This window comes from Octodon degus, unplaced genomic scaffold (genome assembly GCF_000260255.1).
Source record: "Octodon degus isolate 3935 unplaced genomic scaffold, OctDeg1.0 scaffold00052, whole genome shotgun sequence".
In the NCBI taxonomy this organism is placed as follows: domain Eukaryota; kingdom Metazoa; phylum Chordata; class Mammalia; order Rodentia; family Octodontidae; genus Octodon; species Octodon degus.
Genome location: NW_004524628.1, coordinates 4,261,865 through 4,279,090, shown reverse-complemented (window position 1 = coordinate 4,279,090; position 17,226 = coordinate 4,261,865). Strand labels below are relative to the sequence as shown.

At 54.5% G+C, this 17,226-nt stretch overlaps 2 protein-coding genes across 2 annotated transcripts; both read left to right on the top strand.

Annotated features, from left to right (window-relative positions):
- The first annotated feature begins 163 nt into the window (after window positions 1–163).
- On the top strand, window positions 164–9,605 carry Ankrd39 (ankyrin repeat domain 39). The gene is made up of 5 exons (XM_004633169.2): window positions 164–285; window positions 410–517; window positions 5,070–5,173; window positions 7,070–7,273; window positions 9,243–9,605. The coding sequence occupies exons 2-5, from the start codon at window positions 418–420 to the stop codon at window positions 9,384–9,386; spliced, it is 552 nt and encodes a 183-aa protein (XP_004633226.1). The 5' UTR covers window positions 164–285; window positions 410–417; the 3' UTR covers window positions 9,387–9,605.
- A 2,041-nt stretch (window positions 9,606–11,646) lies between these two features.
- Ankrd23 (ankyrin repeat domain 23) lies at window positions 11,647–16,468 on the top strand. The gene is made up of 9 exons (XM_004633168.2): window positions 11,647–11,733; window positions 12,888–13,034; window positions 13,203–13,331; window positions 13,910–14,029; window positions 14,236–14,334; window positions 14,412–14,510; window positions 14,598–14,696; window positions 14,797–14,895; window positions 14,972–16,468. The coding sequence occupies exons 1-9, from the start codon at window positions 11,707–11,709 to the stop codon at window positions 15,065–15,067; spliced, it is 915 nt and encodes a 304-aa protein (XP_004633225.1). The 5' UTR covers window positions 11,647–11,706; the 3' UTR covers window positions 15,068–16,468.
- Window positions 16,469–17,226: the final 758 nt, after the last annotated feature.

Genomic DNA, 17,226 nt, shown 5'->3' with positions numbered 1-17,226 from the left:
GATCTGGGGGATACTGCAGGGGTGGGGTGCGATGGGGTGGGGGCCGAGAAGAGGGTGGTAACTGGAACAGCTCCCAAGGCTGACCGACAGGACACGGTCGCCACGCCCAGCCGCGGAGTCCCCTCCCCAACCCAGCTGCAAGGCGCGACGCCCCGCCCTCGCGGCCTCCCATTCCCAGCGCCGCCAATCCTCCCGTCCTCGGCTAGCCTAGCACGCCCTCGCGTGGCCGCGTCGAAAAGAGGCCTGGTAGCTAAGCTCCGCCCCATCGCGCGATTGGCTCTCCAGGTAAGGTCTAGGCGCTGGATTGGTTAATTTGGTGGGGGGCGGGACCTCAGGACAACCGCGGACGCTGAGTGGTAAAATTGCGACGGTGGGGCGGGCACTACTTCCACCTCTCTCCCTGCCGCAGAGGCCTGGATGGCGGCGCCGCATCCTTGTGGGGACGCGCCGTGCTGCTCGTGCCCGGGAGGGGTGCCCGGTGTGCAGCAGACACTGGAAGAGATGGACTTCGAGAGAGGTGAGTGCACACCATACGGGCACGGACACCGAACCGTCGTTTCCGCAAGCTGCCTAAGCGATGAGGCCGAGTCTGGGTCGTCCCACCTGCGCTTGGAGGGGGGCCGGGAGCCGACTCTGCCGCCGGGGCAGCGCTCCCCCGGAGGCCAGGGGCCCCAGGTTCGGGTCTGCGCGGTGCAGCGGTGGGCCTGGGCTGCTGGGCGGCGCATAGCCTGAGAAGCGGCCCGGAACTCGGCAGGTGCCAGGGAACAGGGTCTTCCGTCCCTGCTTAGAGGTACACGCTGCGCCGCCGGTGCGTTCCCACCGGACCATTACCGCAGGGCAGCTGGCCTATGCCTGTCCACTTCCTCCACCCCACCTGTGCCAGCCTCCAGGCTAAGAGTGGGGCGTCTGCGTTCAGGCTTGCGCGGGCCCTGTCTTCCTATCGCCGCTCAGCAGCTAGAGGAGCCTTTGGAAAATACCGAATCGTTATTTCGATTCTTGGGGCTTTATTTTTTATTTTATTTTATTTTTTCCTGGGGCTTTTAAAGAATTGTTTTTTGAGGCAAAGTCTCACTGTGTAATTTTGCTTCAAAATTATGATCCTCTTGCCTTGACTTTCTGAGCACTAGGATTACAGAAGCTTCCCATTACCTTTGGTTTGTTATCTCATCTTCATGCTGAACTGTGTCCCAGAACACGCACACACACACACACACACACACACACACATATATTTAGGGAAGGGTAGATCGGACTCGTAGTGATTCTCCTGTTTACAGCCTCCCAAATGCTGGGATTACAGGCACACGCCTTCGCAATCACCTACTCAGGGTGCCCTAAGGGGCAGGGCCTGCATGGCAGGCCCTGGGATTGAACCCCAGCCCCTATGACTGCCTACAGGCGCTTTAATCCGTTAAGCTATTTAGCCAACCCCCACCCCCTTTTTTTAATCTTTTATTTATTCATTTGGTACAGGGTCTTTTTTTTTTTTTTTTGGTGGGACTGGGGATTGAACTCAGGCCCTTGCACTTGCGCTTACTCTACTGAGCCGCCTTCCCGGCCCCTTGGTACAGGGTCTTGCTACACAGCTGGAACTGATAATGATCCTCCTGTCTCAGCCTCCCCAACACTGGGATTACAGGCATGGGCCACCATGCCTGGCATGGCATGTGGTGCCGGGGGTTGAACACTGGGCCTTGGCTCACCAGGCAGGTGCTTAGATCGCTGAGCTATCTCCTCAGCCCCCAGCCCTCTTTTTTCTTTTCTTTTTCTTTTTCTTTTTCTTTTTTTCCCACTAAGTCCCTAAGTTGCCCAGACTGGGCTTAGACTTTGAATCCTCCTGCTGCCAACTCCCAGAATGCTGAGATTACAGGTATGCACCTCCATTGTTTGTGTTTGTTTGTTTATTGTACTGGGAGTTAAACTCGGGACCTTGCGCTTGCCAGGCAGCCCTTGTGCCACCGAGCTACATCCCCAGCCCTGTCATTGCTTTTAGAAGCAATCCAAACTCCCTAATATGGCTTACAGGGCTCCTTGGACCTTGTTACGCCTGCTGTATTTCTCCACTTTCATTTCAAGTCTTCTCCTTGACTGCCTGCAGTTACCGCTAGGCATCAGCCACACCGGTCCATTTGGGTTTTTTTGTTTTTGTTTTTTGGGTTTTTTTTTAGGGAACAGAGTTACTGGGTACTAAACCTAGGGCCTCACACATGCGAGCCAAACACTCTACCACTGAGTTACGTCCCAGGCCTTTGCTTTTCAGACAGGGTCTTACAGAGTTCCCCAGGAGGCCTTCACCTTGTGATCCTTCCGCTTTAGCTTCCTGAGTGGCTGGGATTACAGCATACACCTATTTCTGGGTCTCTGCTTAATTTTTATTTTTTTTTATTTTTTTTTTAATTTTATTTATTTATTTATTTGAGAGAGAGAGAGAGAGAGAGAGAGAGAGAGAGAGAGAGAGAGAGAGAGAGAGAGAGAGAGGCCAGCTCAGCCCACCAGGGGGCGGGCCGGCTGGCATGTGGTGCTGGGGGATTGAACCGCGGTCCCTGATGCTTTTGCTAAGCTTGTTCTAAGTAGGTGCTTTAGACCACCGAGCCATCTCTCCAGCCCTCTGCTTAATTTTTAGAGAACATTGTACCACCTAACTTATTTTATAAACATATGGAATATGCATGTAGAAAAGTGTAATACATATATATGTGTATTGACACATAAAATACTTTATATATAAATAGATCACATTATGTTTATATGTAATGTATAAACATGTATGCATATGTTTCTTATTTTTCTTCTTTAAATGAAATATAGGCTCCATTAAGCCAAATTTTTGAGTTTTGCTTATCCTTGACTGATCTCACATGCCTACAACAATGTCAGGTACGTAGGAAGAACAGGTCAGTTATCCCTTACCTCAAATGCTTGGGGACAGGAGTGCTTTGGATTTGGGACTTTTTTTTTTTTTTTCAGATTTAGAGATTTTTTATTGTTTATTATTTACTTATTTATGTAGTCTTTTTGAGACAGGGTCTCACCGTGCAGTTCAGGCTGGCCTTGAGCGTACTTTGTAGTCCAGGCTGGTCTCCACCTCACAGTGACCCTCCAGCCTCAGCCTCAGCCTCCTCAGTGCTGGGATTACAGTTGAGTACCACTATGCCCGGCCAGATTTGGGGATACAGTGGTTCCTCCCTTAGTGTGGAGGTTACGTCCCAGACACCCCTGTGATAAGTGAAAAGCAGTGAAACATCGATGTTATATTTATTTTAGAAATATACATATATATTTAGTTTCATAAACCCTTCTCACACTCTTATAAACCTTTCCCACACTTTTAAAGTACTTCTAGGGCTGGCCAAATAGCTCAGCAGATTAAAGCACCTGCAAACAGGGGCCGGGGTTCGATCCCTGGGCCTGCTATGCCAGCCCCGCCCCTGGGGTGCGCTGAGATGGCAAATGAGACTGGGCATAGAGGCAGGCACCTATAATCCCAGTTCTTGGGAGGCTATAAACAGGCAGATCACTACCAGTCCGATCTAGTAGTAAGACCCTGAACACCCTGTAGACCCTTCCCTAAAAATGCTAAACATAAAAAATAAAGCACTCCTAATATTCTTAACCATTTTCTAAGCTCGTAAACCTATGTAATTTTAACAACATACATATATTATATGGTACTGCAAAATCCTGTGATATAGCGAAAAATCCATGATAAATAATTTAGATTAATATTTTTTTAAAACCTGCAAAACAGTGAGTCCATGGAAGTTGAACCATGAAATAGGTAGTGTCTCAGTTACTTTTCTCTCATTGCTGGGACAAAATACCCTACACTCAAAATGGAAAAAGGAGGGGCTGGTGAGATGGCTCAGTGGTCTAAAGCACCTACTTAGAACAAGCTTAGCAAAGCACAGGGACCGCGGTTCAATCCCCCAGCACCACATGCCAGCCAGCCCCGCCCCCTGGTGGGCTGAGCTGGCCACACACACACACACACACACACACACACACACACACACACACACACACACACACACACACACACACACACACATATAAATAAAATTTTTTTAAAAAATGGAAGAAGGAAAGGTTTATTTAGCTCACAGTTAATGGAAGTTTCAGGCCATACTCAGCTGGATCCAAGGCAGAGCGGCACATCGCAGAGAACAACCTTCCATGGCAGCAGTAAAGAGCAGAGAGCAAAAGGGAGGAGGAGCAGCAACAGCAGCTGCAGAGAGCAAGCTGTCTCCCTCAGGTGCATTCAGGCTAATGGCCGCAGGCCGGGTGCAGCACTCGCACCCTTGATCCCAGCAGTAGTCAGACCCAGAATCCCAGCCGTGAATCGTGAATTAATCACCAACTCTAGAAGTCAGCTCCATACCTGCATGAGGCTTTGGGGGGACAGGTAGACACAAACCGTAAAAGCGAGGGACTACTGTATTGCATGTACTGAGATCTCTTGGGTATCAGACCGACTTCTAAGCCCAGTTCCTGTTTTTTCTGTGCCACATACACGTAGCCTGAAGGTGTTCTGGGCACTCATGTCCTCACTGAGTGAAAACAGGAGTGACTTTTCCCTTGTATCCTGTCCGAGGGGTCAGTTTGTGGGTTCAGTGGGGCTGCCCAGCTTGGAATGAACAGACTGCCAGGTGTGGAAGGGGGACATTCTCAGGAGCAGTTGGCTCCTGTGATGCTCCTTCTGCCTCCCCTCTTCACTCACAGCCTTACTCCACCTCCCTGCCACCCAGGGTCCCCACACTTGTCTCTCCTAACTTCTTGGGCACTGGCATCAAAGCCCCTGAGGTGTGTCCAGCACCAGGTACCTCAGGGCTATATGGCTTCAGTGCCCCTCCCCATTGTGGCTATCTATGGTCTCCACTCTGTTTGTTTGGGTTTTTGAAACAGTGTCTCCTCAGTACCTCAGGGCACCCTTGAATTTACTGAAAGCCTCCCGCCTCAGCCTCCCAGAGCTGGGATTATAGGCATGGCCAAATCTTGCCATTCATAGACTCGGAGACTTGGTTCCGGCCCTGGCCGCGTGGTGTGCTCAGTCTTTGCTTGGCTCCCTGCAGGCATCTGGTCGGCAGCCCTGGACGGAGACTTGGGCCGTGTGAAGTCTTTCATCCAAAAGCCCACAGACCCCAGCCAACCCGACTCAGCTGGCTACACCGCCCTGGTGAGGCTGGAGAGGGTCGCTTCAATCCACACTGGTGGCCTGCTATAAAGTGAGCCACATGTGGATATACCACAGGTCCAAAATCAGCAGTGAAACCAATGTTGGAAGGCCAGAGCTAAGAGTAAAGCCCCATTCCTGTCAAGAGCTACGTCCCATTCCAGCAGCCCTCGTTCTGTCTCTCTTTCTGTGTCTCTCTTTTCCTCTGTGTCTCTGTCTCTCTCAGCCTCGGGCTTTTCCAGCAAGCTACATCCCTAGCCCCTACCTCCACCCCCCCCCCTTTTGTGTGTATTTGGTACAGAGCCTCACTACACAGCCTGGAGCCGTAGTGATCGAACCCAATCCCTGCGCTTGCCTACGTAGGTGCTTAGTCCGCTGAGCTAGCTCGCTGGCCCTCCAGCCCCATTTTTATTTTGTACTTAGACACAGGATCTTCCCACAGTGCCCAGGCTGGCTTCAATTTGTAGTCCTCCTGCCTCATCCTTCCAGAGTTACCTAGTAGCCCAGGCTGGCATTAAAACTCACAATATTCCTGCCTCATCCTCCTGATTGCTTTTTACATTTCCACATACTAAGGAAAACGTGTGATACTTGTCTGCATGTGGCTTCTTCCACTTAATATGATGTTCTCCAGACCCACCCATTTTCCTGAAAGTGAATTTCATTCTTTTTTATGGCTGAGTGATATTCCGCTTTGTGTGTGTAACATTTATCCATTGATGGGCAGCATACCTGGGCTACTGTGAATTGTGCTGCAATAATCAGGCGTCTGCAAGTGTCCTGTACTGTTTTGTGCAAAGATGTAGAGCTACATCAAATGATAGCTCTGTAGGTCTTGAGATTTGAGGACCCTTGCTGATTTCTGCAGTGGCCGTACTCTTACATTTCTGCAGCCGCGCCAGCACTATTGTTTTCTGAATTTTTTTTGTTTTAAGTCTGTTTGGTACAGGGTCTCACTACACAGCTCAGACTTGTAGTGATCCTCCTGTTTTTAGCCTTCCCAGCACTGGGATTACAGGCGTGCACCACCATGCCTGGACTCGTTGTCTGGATTCTTGATGATAGCCATTCTGACTGGGGTAAGGTATGGAGTCCCAATATGGTTCTTTATTTGAGACAAGGTCTTGCTATATAGCTCATATTGGCCTCAAACTCCCTGTAATCCTCCTGCCTCAGCCTCTGGAGTGCTGAGATTACAGGTGTGAGCCAACACACCCAGCTCAGTGTAGGGTTTTTTGGTATTTTTTAGGGAAGGGTCTACAAGGTGTTCAGGGTGTCACTGCTAGATCAGACTTGTAGCGATACACCTGTTTACAGCCTCTCAAGAGCTGGGATTGCAGCCCAGCACGTCAGGCCGAGGGATCAAATCCCCTGCCCCTGCACCTGCTTGCGGGCACTTAACCCTCTGAGCTATTTGGCCGGCCCTTCAGTGTAGCTTTGATTTGCGCTTTCCCAGTGGCTAGCTCGCTGGTTCTTTTTTGCATACTTACTGGCCACCCACACCACTTCTGAGAGTCCGCTGTTGGATGCTCTTGCCTGTGATGGCCGGGTTGTTTCCCTGAGGCCAGAGCCCTGCATCCTGCAGGCTGTCTCCTCACCCTGCTTGTCCCCTTGCTGTGTGGATACTGTCGAGTCTGTGTCCCATCTGAAGCTGTTGCTTATTCCCCGTGCTGCTGGAGTCCCAGCCGGAAGGCGTCCCCCGTGCCTGTGAGGCGAATTCTCTTTATTCCAGCCAGTTTCCCTCCCTAGCAAGCTGGCACCCACCTACAGTGTGCTGCTTAATGTTGCTTCCTGATCTGTGTGTAGGCCAGAGGTTGGGGCACCTCTTCCTGGGAGGAAAGTGGCAGTGGGGACGGGGCCCGAGCTCTGCCATCTGACCTCACTCTCTGCTCCCCACAGCACTACGCCAGCCGCAACGGGCACTATGCTGTGTGCCAGTTCCTGCTGGAAAGCGGAGCAAAATGTGATGCCCAGACGCACGGGGGAGCCACAGCCCTGCACCGCGCCAGCTCCTGCGGCCACACGGAGATCGCACGGCTGCTGCTGTCTCATGGCTCCAACCCCCAGCTGGTGGACAGCGACGGCATGACCAGCCTCCATAAGGTCTACCCCTCCCCCACTGAAATTGTCTTTGTTTTTATTTGGTGTTTTGAGACCAGGTTCGCTCTGCGTAGCTCAGGCTGACCTCAAACTCACAGCAGTCTTCCTGCTTCAGCTACCGCCATGCCCAGCCCCAAAACTTTCTTGTAAATCATGGGGCACAGGAGGGTGCATGCCTGTAATCTTAGGAGGCTGAGGCAGGAGGATCAAAAGTTAGAGGCAAAAAAAAAAAAGGCCAGGGAGATGGCTCAGTAGAATAAGCGCTCCCCTGGCAAGTGCAAGGGCCTGAGTTCAATCCCCGGTTCTGCCACACACACACACACACACACACACACACACACACACACACACACACAAAAGTTTGAGGCCAGCCTGGACTATAGGGTGGAAGTCTATCTCAAAAAATTAAAAAAAAAAAAAAAAAATGCCTGGCGTAGTGACACACACCTATAATCCCAACACTCAAGAGGCTGAGACAGGATCACTGCAAGTTCAAGGGCAGCCTGGGCTACGCAGTGAGTTCAGGGCCAACCTGAGCTACACAGTGAGACTGTCTCATTAAAAAAAAAAAAAAAAAAAAAAAAACAATGAAAAAAGAAGAGTTATAACATTCATTGTAGAAAACATGGGGGAAACAGCAAGGTATAGGGAAGAAAATAAAAATTAGTGCTCGCCTGGACCACCTCAGAATGAGTGGGTGATCTTTCAGCCTTGTCCCTGTGCAGACAAACAAGAATGCACGGTGTCCTTAGCTCTGCCTGAGATCCGGAGTCCTGAGGCTTGCTTTCTTCCTTTTTTCTTTCCTTTTTCTTTTTTTTTGCGGAACCGGGGATTGAACCCAGGCTCTTGCACTTGCCAGGTAAGCGCTTATTCTACTGAGCTCTCTCTCCAGCCACATGAGGTTTTCCGTGTAATTACTTCTTCACGCTGTGTCCTCTACCCTGTCAGAGCCAGAGTGATCCAATCCTGCTTTAACCTTTTTGGCTAGAGACATCCACACACCCAGTGAGGCATGCTGGGAAAATGAGGACCTGGAGCCCGTCCTTCCAAGGCATGTACTTACTGGTTCCTGGGGTGTCTTTAAGAGAGTGTGTGTGTACACGCGGCTTGAACCCAGGAACTTTATACTGGCCTACATCCCCAGCCCTTTTTACTTTTTACTTTTGAGACAAGGTCTCTAAGTTGCTGAGGCTTGGCTCAAACTACTGATTCTCCTGCCTCAGCCAGCTTCACGTTTTGTAAAAACATCACTCTGGATGAATGAGCCCCTGGCTGCCCGTAGGACCAGGACCCCCCACCTGGTGGAGGCAGCAAGGTGGGGAACCCCAAGTCCCAGCCCGAGAAGCTCTGTACAAGAAGATCCGGCTCAGGTTGTGGTGTGCTGGCTGCCGCCTTGCAGGCGTCCCTGCAGTGCAATCTATTTGTTGCTGGGAAGAGGAAGCAGTGGGCAACAGAGTCATCCAGAGTCCACAGTTGTGGCCAGCCCCGCCTGCCCTGAGACCTGGACGGGTTACTTACTGTGTTAGTGTAGACAGGGGTGCCCCCTGCCTCTGGGGGGTAGTCACAGTGAAATGAGACCTTTGGCGGGACTCACTATAAACTCATGTTTTGATGGAGGGGGCCTGGTGTCTTGGCAGGAGGAGCAAGCTTGGTCCAAAAATGTCCAGGTGTACCCTGCACAGCTGTGTCCGGAGGCCGGAGTGTGCCCAGTGCCCCTGCACCTGCCTGCTGGGACCCGGGGTGCTGAGCACATGAGGGCCAGGTGTGGACTTGATCAGTGTGGGTCTAGCTGGAGATATGAAGGGCCCTGAGGCAGAGGGCATGAGGAAGAAAGGTTGGGCTGAGTGCCAGGCTGGCATGGGGGCTTTGCCAGTCTGTGCCCAAGGCCCTGGGATTGGGCAGGAGTAGACAGCCACAGAGCGGGACCTGCGGGAGTCCTGGTACTGCCTACTAACAGAGCCTGTCTCTGCAGGCTGCTGAGAGGGGACACGGGGCCATCTGCTCCCTGCTGCTGCAGCACAGCCCGGCCCTCAAGGCCATCCGGGACCGGAGGGCACGGCTCGCCTGCGACCTGCTGCCGGGAAACAGCGCCCTGCGGGACCTGCTGGCCAGCTGAAGTGACCACGCCAAGCTGTGAGCACAGACACAGGGCCACAGCCTGCCCCACCTCCTCAACATCCACACTGCATACCCAGAACACCCAGGGCTGCTTCTAGCCAGGGTGGCAGCCAGGCGGGGCTGGCAGCATTTCAGCCAGGACAGACGATCCCATTCTGAGTTATTCCTGTGGAGACGTCTACCCACTGGGAAAAAATAAAGTATCTCCTGACCTCATGCCTTGCGCGGCAATGAGTGCCGAGCCAAAACGCCTCGCTTGGAAGCACAGACCTAAGGCGTGGGAGATGTTGACTGTAGGGCCGGCTTAGCCACTGGGGCTTGGAGCTTCAGCCTCGGTCTCTCCAGCCTCATCGGGGAGGTGGGGTGGTCACCACAGGCTGGCTCTGGGGACTCAGGAGGACACTTCAGCACACTCTGGGCACATCGTGCGTGTGCCTGGAAGCCGGGGTGCCGCTTGGCAGAGTCCTGTGAAGCCAGCAGCCCACCCGCAGCAGCCAGAGCCTACGTGGATGGAAGAATTGGAGCAGGGCTGGCGCTGGAGCTCATGTGAAGGTTCCGTTCCCAGTACTGGGGGCAGGGTGCTGTGAGGAAGAGTACTCGGCTGTTGGCCTTGAAATACTCCTGCAGATGCAGAAATACACGAAGAAAAGCCAGCAGTGCCCCTTGAAATGCACTGTGGATCCCCAGGCCACTGTTGAAACAGCTGGATAGAAGGTCAAGCTTTATGCTTGGATTAGTAATATTGTTTTGGGGGGATACAGCTCAGCGGCACAGTACCTGCCTAGAAAGCGTGATGGCCTGAGTTTGATTCCTAGTACAAAAAAGAAAAAATAAATTTTAAAAATATTTTCTGGTACTGAGGCTCAAACCCTGGGTGCTCAGTTGCAAAGCTACACTCCTAGCCTTTTTTTTATTTTGAGACAGTCTATGTTTGGGCTTCAACTTGCCGTCCTCCTGACTCAGCCTCCTGAGCAGCTGGGATTACAGGTGTACAGGAGGACCAAGCTAGAATAATGTATATTTTAAGTCATTTAACAGTTCACACGGGCTACACTGGCTTTCTGCTACGAATTGCAGGTGAGGCCCATTGTTGCCAGATGTTGGAGGGAGGAACACAGCAGGGGCGGAGCCAAAGCCTGGCTTTCTTACCTGCTCTCCTTCAGGTCCCTTAATGTCTTCCCTCCCCAGGATCAGAGTGGCACAAAGGACAGCAAGAGAGGGTAAAAGGCGTGGGGCTGTATCTGTAGCTGCAAGGTGGAGCACCTCAAAAGAAAGTCCCTGGTACCAAGGAAAACAGCTGACCTGGTGGGTGCTGTCAGAGGGAGCTCCGGCCCCTGCCAGCCCTTGGGCAGCGCTCTGGGCCTCCGCTGTCTTGGGTGGCTCTGCCCTGCCTGACTTCCTTCAAAGTCAAACAGAGTTCCAAGCCCTGCTGAGTGAAGGGCGCGTGGGCCTTCTGAAGGAGAGTGGGGGAATTGGATGACACGGCTGAAGACATTGCCGAGCAGCTGGGTTTATCATCACTGGAGTTGTTTGTGGTTGTTTATTTTTTGAGGCAAGGTTGCACTGAGTAGTTCAGGCTGGCCCTACGCTCACCATGTAGCCCAGGCTAGTCTCCAACTTACAGCAATCCTCCTGCCTCAGCCTCCGAGGGCCAGGATTACTCTACGCCCAGACAATGGTTACTCCACAGCAGGACCTGCTGCCATCTTGCTGCTCTGATAGGCGAGCTGTGTGCCCGCTGTGGACACCTGCATGGGGTGTCCAAGTCCCCAGAGCCTGAGCACCTGGGAGTGGCCAGGCACAGCTCCTGAGGGTGGGTGGCGTGGATTGCAGTCGTGGTGCAGGGCACAGGGATGTGGCCAGCAGCTGAGGCCTGTTTGCAGATTCCTGAGGCCATAGTCGGCCTCTTCATGACCCTCCTGAGGTACTCGAGGGACGCAGGCTCTTGTCCTTGTCCTCTGGACAACCGAGCCAGGTCTTCTTGGTAGTGCAGCTGGCTAGAACTGCGCCACAGATTGGGGTTGTACCCCTCCTGGGGACTCTGAACCCCACAGAGCAGGAAGTGTCCCAATGGGGGGTTCTAGAGGCCAGCAGTGGGGGGTGGCAGGCAGGGAGGCTGTGGCTCAGCTCTAACAGCTCTGCTCTCTGTGGAGCCAGCCACATTCTGGGCCAGCTGGGTATTTTGGTTGCTGTGACAGGCCCCCAGAGCCATTCTGCCTGGGCAGGAGCCAGCCCCTCCCACCTGCGTGGGAGTTCACTCCCCTATAAGAGGGTGGAGTTCCTCCAGGCTCCAGAGGCGTGGAGAGCAGGGGGGGACCATGGACTTCATCAGCATTCGGCAGTTGGTGAGGATGGGCTCTGCGCTTGGTGGCCTGCAGCTGGGGCTGCGGGGTGGTGAGGGGCTGGGAGCAAGGGGGACCCTAAAGGGCATGCCCTCAGGTTCAGGCTCTCACAAGCTGTGCCACACTATGGCTGGGTGCGCCTCGCCCTGTCCTGGACTAAAGGGGCTGCTCCTGAAGCTGTGGGTAGTGGGGCATCCAGGCACCAAGGGTCTGGCTGCTTTGGTGGCCAGAGGAAGGGGGCCCTGGGTGCCATGGGCAGCGAGAAACAGCAGTGCCTGCAGTGCTCTGGGGGGAGGCTGAGCTTGGGGGTCTGGCAGTAGCCCCAGTTGGCTGCAACCCCTGACAGGAGGTGGCTTCTAAAAGCGAGCTGCGTCAGGGCTGCTGCTTTAGAGGAAATTCAGTTCTCAGCCGGAAGCCCTGGGTGGTGCCAGCCCATAATTCCAACAACCCTTCTCTTCCCCCATATGCACCTTCCCAAGGGTGCTGCGTCTGCCCAGCCACACAAGTGCCAGAAGCTCCTGTGGCCTTCACAGCACCCTTGAAAGTGCTGGCACGAACCCATTTCATAGATGTGAAAACATAGCTTCCCACACCCAAGCATAGGACCCAGAATTGGCCCCAGAGGCATCTCCTCTGTCCCCGCAGGCCTGAGGTCAGGTGGCAGTGTGGCATGATCTGCCAGGAATGCAGGGACAGCAGCCCAGGAGGAAGGCTGAGGTGGTGTCAGCCCCTGGCTCCCGGGCACTGGCCCAGCAATCTAAATAGCCCAGGTCACCCAGCCTCGGCCCGTGATCCGCTGATGGCAGCAGGTAGGCGGTGGCAGTTGCCACCCTGGGCCTTGGTCGTCGCCAGAACTGGTGAGGGCAAACACAGGTGCTGGCTGCTCTCGAGCACCAGCATGCTTATCTGTGGTCTGAGTCAGCTCCCGGCAGCCATCACAACTCTATTTTTTCTCGCTCTCCTTTTTAAAAAATTCAGCAATGGGGATCGAGCCCAGGGTACATTAAGCTGCATCTTAGCCTTTTAAATTTTAAGCCAAAGGCTTGTTAAAGTGCCCACCCTGGGCTTGAACGTGCAGTCTTCCTGCCTCAGCCTCAAGACTGTTTTCTAAGGGTTCCTCCACTTTTCCTGATTCTCCGTCCACATCTTGCCCATAGGTGAGTGGAGAAAGAGATGAAGGGAAAGTGTTGGGGTTTGGACATGCAGCTCCAGATCCTGGAGGCCTGCCTCGGGACTGGAGGCTGAGCTCCCATGAGGCTGTGGCCCGGGAGAAGCTGAAACAGGAGGAAGAAAAGAAGAAGAGAGTGAGTGACTCTGGTGGCGTTGGCGGTGGGTCCCAGGCGGGTACCGGGCCCAGGTGTCCCTCCAGGCTGCACCAGCCAGGCTCTGATGACCAAGGGCCCGTGACCGCCAACCCCTGCCATGAGGCTGACTGCTGGCTTAGTCTTGTCTTTGCCCACTTTCTGCCCTAGCTGGAAAAATTCAACAGCTCCAGAATGAACCTGGAGAAGCTGGAAGACTTAGAAAACTTGGTTCAAAGACGGAGAGAAAAGCGACTAAGACGCAGAGTCCCCCCCAGGGAGCCTGAGCCCGTGGCTGAGGTGAGTGGTCAAGGGCTGTAGGCACACCCAGAGCTGTTCCAGGGGCATTTCCTGCCATCCTTGGGGGCTGGGGGAAGAGGTGATGCCAGAGCCACCCTGCACAGCCCAGGGCCCCTTGGTGTCTGCTGGGACAACCAGGGCAGAGGCCCTGGCTGTCTCACAGTTCTGGGGGCTGCAGGCTCAAGTGTGCAACCCCCTTCCCAGGTCCCTGCAGTCCCTAGCTTGTAGGTGCCTTGCCACCCCTGCCCTCTTGTTCCACAATGTCCTCCCATGTCGCTTGTGGCGACAGTACCAGTCCCAAAGTAGAGCTCCTTTGGCACTGTTGTATTGGAAAGGGGCCACCTTTCCAATGGAAATCTGCAGGGACAGCGTTTCTAAGGTGCCAGGGCTAGGTCTTCAGTATGCGGATGTGGGGGCACAGATGTGCACAGCCCCTCCACTGCCTACCCAGTCGCCTGGGAGGGAGGCTGGACACTGGGGAGCACTTGCCTGCACCCGGAGTCTCTGGCCTGGGCTGGGGATGTTGTGGCTGCCTGCCGGTCTGGGGAATGACACGGTCTTGTCTTGTGCTCACCCAGCCCCAGGCCCAGCCTGGACCTGTGGACCTGGAGATGTTCCTAAAGGCAGCTGCTGAGAACCAGGAGGACCTGGTGGACAAGTACCTAACAGACGGAGCGGACCCCAGTGCCCATGACAAGGTGGCACAGCCATGTGATATTCGTGCCACTTCATACATCCTGGTCCTGTCCAGGACATAGGGAGCTTTTCGTGAGCATGGATGTGATGGCGTGATGTGAGCAGGCGGGAGGGCCCCAAACCGGTGGTGTGGTGAATGATATTCAGGGCTCTGCTCTGAGCTCGACTGGGTGATCGCTTCTCTACCTAACCTGCCCTGTCACCGCAGCTGCACCGCACGGCCTTGCACTGGGCCTGCCTGAAGGGTCACAGCCAGTTGGTGAGCAAGCTGCTGGCAGCTGGCGCCGCGGTGGATGCACGTGACCTGGTAAGCCCCGGGAAGGCCATGCCCTGGCCAAGCCCTGCCCAGTGTCCACACACTGAGTGCTGCCCCTTGTGTCTCAGCTGGACAGGACCCCTGTGTTCTGGGCCTGCCGGGGAGGACACCTGGACATCCTCAAACAGCTGCTCAACCAGGGAGCCCAGGTCAACACCCGGGACAAGGTGAGGTGGCAGCTACCTGCCTGGGTGGCCATCAGACGGGGCAGGAGTCGCCAGCCTAGAATCCACGCTGACCCCACATCCTCCTAGATCTGGAGCACCCCCCTCCACGTGGCAGTGCGCATGGGCCACTCTGACTGCCTCGAGCACCTTGTGGAGTGTGGCGCCCACATCAACGCCCAGGACAAGGTGGGCGCTGGGTTTCTCTCAGGACGTGGACGAAGGGGCTGCTCAACCCTCTAACCAAGGGTCCAATGTGCAGACAGGAAATGACCTCCTCTCTCCACAGGAGGGGGACACAGCTCTCCATGAAGCTGTACGCCATGGCCACTACAAGGCCATGAAGCTGCTGCTGTTGTACGGTGCCAAGCTGGGCATGCAGAATACGGTGCGTGTGGCTGGCCAGGTCCAGGGTGGCTGGGGCTGTGGCAACAGGGATGACTGACCTGGCCTCCTCGTTCCAGGCCTCTCTGACCCCTGTGCAGCTGGCCCGGGACTGGCAGCGGGGCATCCGGGAGGCGCTGCAAGCCCATGTCCGGCACCCTCGCACCCGATGCTAACAGCACAGGTGGCGGGGCCCTTGGCTCGGTCGTCCTCTCAGCCCCTTGGCTCCCTGTACTGCGGCATGTGGCCCCTGACCTCAGTTCTGTTCCTCTTGGCCCGAGGCAGCCCCACAAAGGTCAGCAGGTGGAGGGCAGGTACCTGCTGTATGGGGCACTGCTGCCCATTTGGCCGAGGCTGGGATGGGCTCATGCAGGGCCACAGGTGGCAGGTGGCAAAGCCAGTCCAGGACAGAGTGGAAGATGGGCTGGAGAGGAAGCAAGCTGGCTGGGGTGAAGAACCAGACATCCTCAGTATCCCCTCAGCCTCATACTGGCTCTCATGGAGGGGAACATCTGGTCTCCTACATGGTGACTCAGATGTGGCCAGTGGCTGCATCCCAGACACGAGACCACAGCAGGCCAGGCTGGCGCCGGCAATGGTGTGACCACTGCTGCCTGGGTGGGTCTCCCTCCAGACCCCTCAGTGGCAACCCTGATGGGTCTGGAGTGGCTCTGGTCCCAGGTACTCTGGTGGGTTCTGGGGTCGGTCCGCAGGGTGCTCAGCAGGCCTGAAGCCCACAGGACCGACCCCAGAACCTTCCAGGTTGCCTCAGAGGCCTAGGACCAATGAGCTAGGGCCAGCACCCTTTTGCGGCCTGCTGCACGGTCAGAGCTGGTGGCTCTCCTCCTGGGGCATAAGCCCAGTGCTAGGGTTGCTTGTGGCCCACTCAACTCCTGGGGCGGTGGCCCGCAACCCTTGCTTCCCTGGGCCTCTGCTGCCCTCTGGTGCTGGAGCCCTGCAGCTACCCTCCTCCACCCCCGACCCCTCCCTGGCAGCACACTGAGGAGCTCTGCACCCAGCTACAAGCAGGCCAGGAGACAACCAGACACCCTCCCACCATGGCCCAGCCTGCAGGCTCCATTCTACACTCCCTCCACGATGCTTCCTTCCTTCCTTCCCGTCCACAACCCCTGGCAGGGCTGGCTCCGTAAGTGCCAGAGTGGCCCTGAAGAGCTGTCCCCCAAAGCAGCACAGGTGTGTGTGGTGGTGGTGGGGGCATGATGACAGAGGCCTGGCCCCCCTCATGTGGTCCTGGGTTAGATGCAGCACCCGAGGTGGCGTTCATTCGGCAGCACTTATCCTAGTGTGACCATAGTGGCCTCCTTAGGCCACAAGAAGTCTACTGTACTAGAAAAGACCAGTGAGCACCTGCTCTGAGCCACACACCTGTCCACGGGCAGCTCTTACCGTGGCAACAGAGCCAGTATGTGCCGTGACGTAGGTGCCATGGACAATACAGGCACTCCTGACTAAACGGGATAAGTCCTCTACAAATGAGGACATGCAAGTGACAGACAAAAGCACCTTTTTATACAGATCAGTGTATTTTGTTCATTAAATTGGCTGATTATCCATCACGGCTGGGTCATCTTTTTGGGCTGGGAGAGGCCAGTGCATTGGTCACCAGGTACAGCGTGGCAGGCCAGGGCCTTGACATCTTCAGCTGCAAAGCTCAAGCCTATACCAGTGCCAGCCTGATGGAAAGGGCACCCACACGGCCACCTCAGTGCGGGCCCTGGCACTTGGCAGTTCTGCTGTGTGCGCCCTTGCTCACAGATGGGCAGGTTCAGAGGGCAGCAGGCTGAAGCCTCAGCTGATTGTCAGAACCGCCAGGGGCATGTGTAAGGTCCTGGTGTCCACAGCTTTAGGTCAGTGGACTACATGCTCCTGGGCATACACTGGGAAATCCTGAGGAATCCACCTGAAACACACATCTATATGGAGAGCGCCCAGCGTGCTCTCAGGAAATAACCTGAACACCCAATAATCTGCTTCTCACTACCAGCAATGAACACGGGGGCACAGGAAGCAGGTACACCTGTGTATGAAACTGAACTACTCAGGCTTAAATCTTTTTTTTTTTTCCAGAACCGGGGATGGAATTCAGGTGCTTGCACTTGCCAGGCAAGCGTTTATTCCACTATTTTTAAAAAATCATTTTAAAAAATGCCAAAATCTGCAAACCAAAATGAAATCCAAATTCATATAAATGGAGACAGACCATGTTCATAGGTTGAAAGACAAGTTAGAAACGACGTCACAATGGTCACAACTGAGATCATAGCAAAATCTTTAGTAGATATAAATGAGGTCATTCTAAAATAAGTAAACTTTG

Coding starts and splice junctions, on each gene's coding strand:
- Ankrd39 (XM_004633169.2), top strand. CDS start 418: ATGGCGGCGCCGCATCCTTGTGGGGACGCGCCGTGCTGCTCGTGCCCG. Junction 518..5,069: donor AGAGATGGACTTCGAGAGAG/GTGAGTGCACAC, acceptor GGCTCCCTGCAG/GCATCTGGTCGGCAGCCCTG. Junction 5,174..7,069: donor CAGCTGGCTACACCGCCCTG/GTGAGGCTGGAG, acceptor TGCTCCCCACAG/CACTACGCCAGCCGCAACGG.
- Ankrd23 (XM_004633168.2), top strand. CDS start 11,707: ATGGACTTCATCAGCATTCGGCAGTTG. Junction 13,035..13,202: donor AGGAAGAAAAGAAGAAGAGA/GTGAGTGACTCT, acceptor TTTCTGCCCTAG/CTGGAAAAATTCAACAGCTC. Junction 13,332..13,909: donor AGCCTGAGCCCGTGGCTGAG/GTGAGTGGTCAA, acceptor GTGCTCACCCAG/CCCCAGGCCCAGCCTGGACC.